General features: G+C 31.9%; 1 protein-coding gene and 1 pseudogene across 1 annotated transcript; both read left to right on the forward strand.

The window, feature by feature from the left end:
* Nucleotides 1–2,345: 2,345 nt before the first annotated feature.
* LOC111277575 (uncharacterized) lies at nt 2,346–4,102 on the forward strand. Its single transcript, XM_022863992.2, has one exon. The coding sequence runs from the start codon at nt 2,408–2,410 to the stop codon at nt 3,851–3,853; it is 1,446 nt and encodes a 481-aa protein (XP_022719727.2). The 5' UTR covers nt 2,346–2,407; the 3' UTR covers nt 3,854–4,102.
* A 5,349-nt stretch (nt 4,103–9,451) lies between these two features.
* On the forward strand, nt 9,452–10,802 carry LOC149518244 (uncharacterized; annotated as a pseudogene).
* Nucleotides 10,803–11,269: the final 467 nt, after the last annotated feature.

The raw sequence follows: 11,269 nt of genomic DNA on the forward strand, positions 1-11,269 counted from the left end.
TGAAATTTAATTTAGTGAGTAGTTAGTTACATGAAGTAATGTTTTCTTTTTTTTTTTTTTTTTAAGTTTACGTGATTGAAAATTATCGAATGCTTATCACAGGTTTCAACGATAAGTTATTTTAAATTTATAGATTGTTTATTAAAAATATTGTTGATAATGAAAATTAAGTTTAAATTTTTTAAACAAAATATTCAGTCTTTATCTACTTAACCAATCACGTTGACATAAAACAATGAACTTTTAGAATATGAACAGAATTCAAATTTATCAAATTACTCCAAGAACTCGCATAACAAACCAAACGTCAGGATGCCTAACTATCGAGATGATCTCTTCATCTCTATTCCAAAGGACGGAGCTAATATATCAAAATCTACATCTCTAAATGAATTTGATTTTTCTTTTCTATATATAAGATGATATATATATATATATATATATGAATTCTATACATCAGTACTATCATATTTCAACCCAAGATAAAGGAAATTTTGTTGTTATATATGGTTTGCTAGCTGTATTTTTTTTTTTCAAAATTCAAACTAGTAGAACTTCATTGATTTAACTGATTAATGTCCATCAATACAGTTAGAGTTAAAAATTCAGGAAACTCATCAATCCAGTACATGTCCTCTTCAACCTGTAGACCATGTTTAGCCAAAGTATGGGCTGCTTTGTTATCTTCTTTTTTTGTTTGCCAAATCTGACATGAGTCATTCTTTCTGATATATTCTTTATTATCTTGTATGAATGCATCTATATCGGAAAAAACTTCATTTTTCTGTTGTAGAGCCTTTGGGATTATCCACGAGTCCCCTTCCAGAATGATCTGTCTGAATCCTATTTGTAAAGCTACATCTAGAGCTTTGGTTGCTGCAATCGTCTCAATAACACAAGCCTCAATGACCCTGTGTACACATGTGAAAGCTGCTCCCACCGCTTGACCATTCTGGATGAGATAATTCACACATGATGAATATATTAAATTATTACCATAAATATTTTAGAGAACAATGGAGGTGGTTAATTATTTGTCTGTCATTTTGTCCATAAGTGGGAAAGGTGACAAATATATAATAAATATTAAATATTAACATCTCAAAATATTATCTTACTTAATCATCAAAAATGGATCATGTCGTTTCCTCAAAAAAAATATGATGTTAATTAAACATATATTATTCGTTTTGATTGGGATGCGAAAAATCGTGGAATCTTTCACACGTAGGACCCCATGACGTAAGACTTGCAAATAATTTGTAGGGTTCAATTTTGAATTACAATTTAAAGTTTTTTTTTTTTTAAATTTCAATAAAAAACTTAAAAAATCAACATTATTAGAGGATATAACTCCCCCTGCCTCCCTTTTTTTTTTTGTTGGAAGGATAGAACCCTAATTAATTAAGTGTTTGTAGAAAGGATAAAATTTATTTAGTTTCATGATCGATTCATGCAATTTGATATATATATATATATATATATCATAATGACTGCGTGGTGTGTTATTCAAAAGGAAAAACCATTAGATCAATTTCTTTCCATCTTTACACCATCTCTCATTACATTTTATTATCACTTGACAAGGACAATGCTAAAAGAAAATTAATATGGTCAATGCAAGCAATGATTGAATTTCCACTTGCTTGTGTTTTATTTATAAAATCCTTAGGGTACACACTTGTCTACAAGTTGCAATAAAAACATATAAGATCAGCTATGAAAATTAATTAAAAACATATTAATAATTGATTCTTAAATGTCTCCTTTGCCCATGGCCTTGCCCTACCTTATCACCTAATCTGATATCTCCATCCAGATGTTTCACATGCATGCTCCATTGCCCATGGCCTTGCCCTACCTTATCACCTAATCTGAAATCTCCATCCAGATGTTTCACATGCATGCTCCATCTTTTGTTTCCCAAGACAAACTGTCCCAAACTTTATTATTCCCAAAGGAAATGACGGATCTTTACTTAAGTATCAACGTAAGGTGATAAGGAAATCTCCATCAGATGTTTCACATGCATGCTCCATCTTTTTTATGTGTTTTATGCCTCTATTTATTTCGGCACAATTGTTTTTGGTACATTCGTAAAAAACAAAGGAATATGCTTACTTAATGGCGGACAAATTTGGTCCATCGAATTAAAATAATTGAAAACGTATTTTTGTTTTGGTGCAAGGCTTCTGGGATAGATGCAGAGCAAAGAAAAAAAAAAAGATAATAAAGTGTTAATGGTCGGATTTGATACACATGCTTCACGTAATCACATGCACGCTCCATCATCCAATTCCAAAGGATTAAAGATATTTTGGATATAAATAGGTAACGTAGGTGGTTGTGGTAAGCAAGCACAAGAGTGAAAAACACCAAGAGAGCAAATTCAAAGATTTAGCGAAACATGGCTTTGGCCTTAACATTGGCATTGCCAAGGTATATCGTCCTCAAATCCAATGACAAGAACGACTACTTGGGCTACATCCGTGATGATGGGGAGTCTAATGGGTATATCTGCTTCATGGAAACTCAGGCTGTGAGTCCATATGCAAGATTTGAAGTGGAGACTGCTAGCACTAATGGCTTGGTGAACATAAGGAGCTGTCAAAACAATAAATATTGGGTACGAACCAAAAATCTTTCCATCACTGGAAATCCAGCGGAGCAATACTGGATTACTGCAACCGCCGTCAAGCCGGAGGAAGACCAATCCAAGGAGTCGTGCACATTGTTCAAGACTATCTCTGTAGACCCTGCAACAAATACGGTTCGAATTATGCACGTCCAATCAGGATGCTATTTATGCTTATGGCGGCTTAACAATAAAAAATTTGCTCGCTGCGTGTTGGCAAATTACCAAGTTTATGATCATAACAGCCTTGATATCTTCACAATTATTGATTGGCAGTCGCTGGTGATTCTCCCTAGATACGTGGCATTCAAAGGAGATAATGGTCAGTATCTGTGTCTTCGTCAGATCGAGGGTTACCCATATTTGCAGTTTTCAACTAATGATATTGGTGATTCAACCGTGCCATGCGAGGTTTTCAACACTAACGATGGAGACGTCCGCATCAAGACCATTTCTTCCAATAAATTTTGGAGGCGCAGCCCAAATTGGATTTGGGTGGACTCTAATGACATCAGCAGCTACAACAAGGACACCTTGTTTCGCCCCGTCATAGTTAACAATACGACTATTGGTCTTCTTAACTTGGGCAACAATAATTTCTGCAAGCGCCTCACAACCGAGGGAAAGACGAACTGCCTTAATGCAGCAGTCCCCAGTGTTACCAAAGAGGCCCAGCTAACGGTGGAGGAGCCTGTCTTGACAAGGGACATTTATAATGTCAAATATGTTCTTGATAATTCTAGGGTCTACGACGAAAGAGTCCTCCTTGTTGCCAAGAATACTGCAGATAACCATACCCAGCAATCTAGCACTTTAGACGTGAAGCTTTCCTACACAGATACCAAGACTAGTTCGTGGAAGACTATGTTTTCGCTAAAGTTAGGTATGAAAACCACCTTCGACATCGGCCTTCCACTCATTTTTGAGGGAAAAGTTGAATTATCCGGTGAAGTTCAATCAGCTACCGAGTGGGGAGAGACCACGACATCAACCTCTATTGTGGAAGTTGTACACAAAGTTACTGTGCCTCCAATGACTAAGGTGACGGTACATCTAATTGCAACAAATGGTAAGTGTGATGTTCCCTTCACATTCATGCAAAGAGACACTCTTTATAATGGAGCCACTGTTACGACTGAAGTGCAAGGCGGCACCTTTACTGGTTCTAATTACTACAACTTCCACTTTGAAACCAAAGAAGAGAAGATCACGAACTGAGAAAACACTCAAAACTCCTCTTGGGCACAATTTGGGAATTACAAGGATTGTACGTGTTACGTCTGTGTGTGTGTGTGCTGTATCCACTAAATAAAATTATGTTTCCTTGGTGGAAGCAATGCTTTTTTTCTAATTATTAAACTACAATAAACATGTAAACTGCATGCATAGCCCTGTGGCATATCATGTACTTTAATTTGAGAATAAATAAATTTACGTGTAATGTTATTTTATGTGATTTGGATATTATTTTGTATTTGTCTTTTATGGTAAAGAAATAGATTAAAATTGTATATGATTATAGAAACTATTTTATGTATATTTCCCTTATTATTTTAATTCTAAATTTTATTTTGTAACTGTTTTATTGATTCAAATTCTTCTAGACCTATGCCTATTTTTTTGAATCAAATCATATATAATATTATATTAAAGCATATTCACATGCGTGGTAAAGTTTGCTTGCATGTAATCTTATGTAGACAATTTATAATATTGACACATAAGATAGTTCTTTAATTGCAGTTGATCATCAAATAATCTTATTATTTAAATTTAAAAGATATTCCAAATCTTAAAAAAATCATACTTATCCAAATTTTTTAAGTTGATTAATTTATAATCTTTATATTCATTTAAATGAAATATGATTATTAAGATCAATCCAATGAAAAAAATAAAAATAAAATCTCGTTTAAAATTAACTTGAGTATTTTTTATATAAAACATGTACATATTATTTATCTTGCATTTAAACTATATAAGTACATTGTAAAACAATTTTAAACTTTTGGACTTCATTTATTTATTATATGTTAGGTACAGCATGAATACATTTAAATATTGCATTTTTATTATTATATTTGTAATATATGTTTTCAATAGTTTTATTTTAAATTAATTGATTTTTGTATAATAATCAATAAAAATAAAAGCTTGCATGAAAGATATGTTTTGTTATAATTTCATCTTGTACAATAAATATATATTCAACTTTCACTTTAAATTATTTTTTAGTGTATAAATTAAGTTAAGAATTATAAAAAAGACTTTCTTTAATAAGTTAAATAAGATCATAAGTCAATAATAACATATAATACTTATAATTATTTTTTATTTGCATTACAATAATAATTTTTTAATGTTTTCATATGTCCTACGATATATAAAAAATAATCAAAACTAAAATAGATGAAATTAATATTTCTTATATAGATGGTGAATTTAAACTTTTGTTTGGGGTTAGGTTGACATTATGTAAATAAGATAATAATATATGACAAAATACTCATTAACCAAGTAATTAATTTTTAATTTAAATATTGATAACTTTAAAAACAAATTAAATTATTGATGTTTTTTACTATAAATATGCAAAAAGAAATAATTAAAACAAAAATATTTTCCCTAAATTTAAAATCACATATATCTCTTCTATTTTTTAAAATTTTTAAATGCTTTATTATTTTTTAAATTCAAAAAACACATATCACTTTAAGTCTATTAATAATTAATAATTTGTTCTACATCATTTTTCTCCGTATTCAATTTTCCTTTAAGATTTATATTGTTTTCGTAATTTTATTGTTTATTTTATTTAGATGGTTTCTTCTTCCAACATTATTTTTATTCAATTTTTTTTGTTTGTCATACATTTCTTGATTTATTTTTTTAATATTTTGATTAAAATCATAATTTAATAAAAATATGTCGATACTTCTTTTATTATTTAATTGATCATTCAATATTTATGTTCTCCTAAAAAACTAATATTATATTTATATTCAATTTTTTTTTTACTTTTTGATCCATATCTAATATCTCTTATTTTTCACATTTATTTTCAACATTTTGATCAAGATAATAATAGTAAAATTAAATTTCTTATGACATGTTAATTGAATATAATTTATATTTTATATTTGTCATAAAATTTTAAACTTAGATATAATTGTAAGAAAAATATAAATTTTTCAGTGTAAACACATATTTAAATAAATAAAATAATCCATGGATTGCATGGGTTACAAACTAGTAGTGTTATTATTGCACTTGTTGAAAAATTGGTGATAAATTTAGTTTATCATCTTAAATAGAGTTAAAATTTTAGCCCTCATCTCAAAATACAAAGATAGGCCTATAACTTAAATTTACATTAATTAGACCCAATAATTTTAAATTAGATATAATGATTTAATACGGAAAAAAAAATGAAAACGACAGGGTTAAAATTAACAAAAACTTATGTATAGATTTGATAAAAGCTAAAAAATAAATTTTTATATCTGATGTGTCAAAACAAATCGTAACTCAATAATTTTTATATTTATACAAATCAAACATAATTATATGTATATACAATTTAATTGGATGAATAGTAATTACAAAAAATATGAAGTCATATCTAACTTAAAACATAATCCTTAAGAAAAACTGATTAATTAAATCTACTTGCTTCACAAAGTCAATCGATATTCCAATTTGGTTCACAAAATTTACTTTCAAGTTGAAATTCTTTAATGCACCCAATTAAGATATATCATGAAATTTATTTTATACGAAGCAAATATACTCCGTATTATTGATACTTTGCTTTTGCTATTTGTCTTTTATTTTTAATTATTTTTTATTTTCTCACAATAATTTATTCAGAAAAAGAAAAATAAAAAATGAATAGCAAAAGTATCAATTGATCGAAGTCTTAATTAGTTATAAAAATAGTAGTATATATAGTACTTGATCATTACTTGTTGATTTTTTGCATGAAGTATATATTATCAATTTGAATCTATTTAAAATAAGTCATTTCTCTTTCAAAGCGTTATGATTGGTAAGAGCTACAGTAACAACCGAAAGGTGCTTCTTGAGAAGAAATGTCTATAGCTTAGACCATAGCTAGACTAGGCAATCATGCCAACAAGCGATAAATCCTAGTAAATTGCAATAAATCTATGTCAAAAATGTTTAGACCAACAAATTTTCCTGTAAATAGGAGATAACAAATTAATGCATGTTGTATGAAAATGTGAAATTGTTTGCTATCTGCAAATTATTTTTTATGTATTGTTTTTCCTTTCAAAATTTTCAGCAAAGATTCAGAAGATTCTTTCCAGAGGGAGTAGATATGTATCGTATGTGAGTTTACACGAGAAAGCATGCATTCTATGTCAGCAACAAACAAGCCATGACATTCTTCACAATAATAGATGTGGTTTTCTGAAAATCTTTCTTCCTCGCAAACATCGTAATAATATTCTACTGATACATCCTCAACAAATGAATCCTTAATAATAAGTGGCTGAATGTGATGTTCTGCACATTCAGACGAAACCTTATGTCAGCCTCTGTGCAGAAATAGAAGGGCTCGGTACAAATTTCGAGACATCTAAACATGAAAAGCCTGTATAGATCAATTTGAATTATATACATCAAACCGAATTTGGCAACTGCCCCAAAATATAAAATGAATTATGTGAGCATTCGAAAGTTATGTTTTAGAGGCTGACTCAAAGTATTAAGGCATGTAGGATGGAGATGTAAATGACAGTCGAAACAACTATAGCTGATGCCAACGAATTCGAAAGTGCAGGCATGGCAGATTTTGGTAGAGTGTCGACCAAATGAAGCGGGTGTGGTCATGCATCTTTTTTGGAAATCGAAGACAAGATTCATGTAAAGCATAAATATCATCGCATTCTAGGATAACAATAAGCCAGCCAGACCAAAGATTGTTAGTTAGCAATAACTGCAGTCCACCTTCCTTGCATTGTCAAGTATCAGCATGTGCTCATGACTGAAATGGGATAGCATGTTTTTTTTTTTTTTTTTTCTCCACCTTGTCTTTTGGCCTTGGGCTTTGATTTCTAGGCGTACTGACCAATCTTGCACATTTCACATCGAGCTTGAACTAACACTCGAAGCAGATGTAAACGAAACCATCCGAAATGTCCCCCAAATTCATCGCATATAAAGCGCTTTGATTTGTTTAAAGGAGATTCAGTAGAAGATTTAGAGGATCGGTGCTGGGGAAGAAGAGGATGAAACACCTCAGGGACAAATACAATTCAGTGCATGTTTTGTTTAGGTAATGTCCACTTTCTTTACAGATATAGGCTGGACTACAAATTTCCATCTTGGAAGCCTGGAAGCCAGGATTTTGATCATCTTCCTCAAGTACCTCATGAAAATTCAACGGGACTATGGTTGAAATGTTGAATTTGCATCTGAAATTAACACACACACACACACACACACGCAAAAGGAAAGAAAAAAGGAGACAGTTATTCTGTTTTGAGTTACTATGTTGAGAAAAGAATAATAGTTTTTGTACACAAGCATTCAACCTAAAATCAATTGAGAGGCCTATTTGATTTAAGCCAAGTGGACTGTCTCTTTAAAACAATCTGATCAATTATTGTTTGAATTGCTCTATGCAACATAGCTTGTAAAGCCATTTTTGTACATTACAGTAGTATCATCAAATTGCCTCAAGAGTTGGGGGAAAATTATACCGTTGTCTATGATGCTGCACCGTAAGTTGTCGATTGTTGTAAATACTAGTATCAATTTTTTCACAAACCTCAAATGAAAATTCTGGATTGCCCTGCCCTGATTCATCTTGTTCCATCACTTTCTCCACCGAAACTTCGCCATCCACCTTCTGGGAGGTCGCCGCATGGTCAAATTTCGTTTTTATAAGTTATTTCTTCATGTTTTTATCCTTAACCCATAAATCTTCTTTACTTAACTCAAAATAAAAGGATATTATGCGTTTAACATCTCTTGAACTCTCATCCTCTAAAAAACTAATTAATTAGCATTTATGCTATCTAAACTAATTCTTAGTTAACCTAAACTAATCATCATATTAATAATATATATGTATAGGATACTGCCTACATTAATCTTCCGCATGCGGTCTCTAGCTTAGGTTACTGGTTTAAAATTCATCTTGCTTATCGAGAAGCCCCTTTTAATAGACATATATAACCATTGCCTGAGTGTTGTACACAAGCGTAACAGCTCCATGGTTGGCACGGAAGCTTATGTCGCTGAACAATATGGAAATAAAAAATAATAGAGGGAAAATTTCTGCTTAATCTTTATAGCTTTTAATGAATTAAAATTGGAATGACGTACAAATAGGTGGTGGTTTTTTTTTTAAAAATAAATGTTAATTTTATTTACCAAGAAGTAGGGAAAATAAAATTTGCTATCAAAAAATTGTACATTCACCAATTATAAATCAGGACGAATGGATAACAACTATATTATATGTCTAACAAAACTAAATTTGTATTCGAATGTAGTACCCAATTGAGTCAAAATTATATAATCAGAATCAACAGATTTCACAATACAATAAAACACGTTTTTAATAGTTAATGTTTTCTACTTATATTTTTTAGTGTTACGTTCAATTCATATGAAATAATTGTTTACGTGTCATGGATCGAGACTTAAATTCTGAATCCACATGGTTTTGGGATTCGGATATTCACCCTTCTGATGTCTCGGATTAATCTACCTGTCATGTTCATACCCTCGTGAGGTATTATCATCTTTGACTCTCATGATCTCACGGTTTTGTCCTACAAAATGCACCTCACAAAGAAGAGGTAATGTGAACCCTTTTAGACTCCAGTGATCTTTTTATTATATTCGATATGAGATTTAAAACTCCTTCTTAAATCCATGATATACACACTAAATAATTCTTTTCAAGTTAAATGGAGATGTGGGTTTCTAGAATTTAAACCTCCTTTAATGGCTTTCAAGTAAAAAAAGTTATTTTATTGGAAAATTAGAGAAAGGATGTTCACGCAAACAAGGTAACTTAAAACTGAGTGAGTAAAAGATTAAGTGTGATCTGATTTTGGATCTAAACTAAGACTGATCAGAACTACGTTAGTAGGATATTATCTCTTTGTCGTTACAATAAACTGTACGTTATAAAGGGACACTCTTTATAACGGGACTACTGTCACAAATGAGTTGCCAGGTACAATATCGACTTTCAAACCAAAGAAGAGAAGATCCCAAATTTAAGAATAAATAAATGCATCTGTGGTATGATTTTATATGATTTAGAGATTGCCTTGTATTTGTCTTATGGTAAAAAAAAAAGATTAAAATTGTAAATTTAGCAAATTAAATATGAAATAGATTAAAATCTAGTAAAGAAACGAAGTAAAATAATTTGTGCTTAGGTTCGTGGCATTCAAAGGAAATAATGATAACTATCTGTGTCTTCGTCAGATCGAGGATCACCCATATTTGCAGTTTGCAACTGATGATATTGGCGATTCAACTGTGGCATGCGAGATTTTCGTTGTTGACGACGGAAATGTCCGCATCAAGTCCATTTCTTCCAATAAATTTTGGAAGCGCAACCCGAATTGGATTTGGGCCGAGTCTGATGACACGAGCAGCAACAACAAGGATAACTCGCTTCGCCCCGTCAAAGTTGACAATAAGACAATAGGTCTTCTCAACTTGGGCAACAAAAATTTCTGCAAACCCTCACACTCGAAGGAAAGACGAACTGCCTTAATGCAGCCGTCTCCAATATTACTGAACAGGCCCAGCTAACGGTGGAAGAGTCTGTCTTGACGAGGAAAATTTATAATGTCAAATATGATCTTGATAATTTCTACCAAAGTATCCTCTCCGTGGCCAAGAATTCTGCTAGTAACTATACCCAGAAATCCACCACTTAAGACGTGAAGCTTTCGCATACAGATACCACATTTAGAACTTGGAGGAATAGGTTTTCACTAAAGTTAGGTATGAAAACCACCTTGGACGTTGGAATTCCACTCATTTCAAATGGAGAGAGAATTAGCAAACAGGTGTGGAGTGGGGAGAGACCAAGAGCTCGACAACTGTTCTGGAAGTTATACACAAAGTTGTTGTGCCTCCAATGACTAAGGTGACAGTGGATTTTTAATAGTTGGTGTTTTTTACTTATACCTTTTTGTGTTACGTTCAATTCATATAAAATAAACATGCACGTATCACGGGTTGAAATTTAAGCTTCGATCTGCGTAATTTTGAGATTCGAGTATTCATCCTTTTGACGTTTCGGATCAACCTAATCGTCACAGTTCACATTCTTGTGAGGTATTGTCCGCTCTGGCCCCCCTGACCTCACGGTTTTGTCCTATAAAAGACGACTCACAAGCAAGAGGTGGTGTGAATTCTTTTATACCCCAATGACCCTCCTATAATGTTTGATTTGGGATTCAAGACTCTTCCTTAGTTCCGTGACATTCTCCTCCACCCAACCTCGTAACGCCCTCGTCATGGAGGTTAGCCACCCTGCCTACCTCTCTCGAAGTGCTTGGCATAGATCGAACGGTTTAGGACTGGCTCTGATACCACTTGTCACGGGTCGAGACTTAAGTTCAAACCCGC

Source organism: Durio zibethinus, chromosome 7 (genome assembly GCF_047325235.1).
Source record: "Durio zibethinus cultivar Kanyao isolate XHJ-2024 chromosome 7, ASM4732523v1, whole genome shotgun sequence".
NCBI lineage: Eukaryota > Viridiplantae > Streptophyta > Magnoliopsida > Malvales > Malvaceae > Durio > Durio zibethinus.

Excerpts from the sequence above, each read along its gene's own strand:
- LOC111277575 (XM_022863992.2), top strand. The coding sequence starts at position 2,408 with ATGGCTTTGGCCTTAACATTGGCATTGCCAAGGTATATCGTCCTCAAA.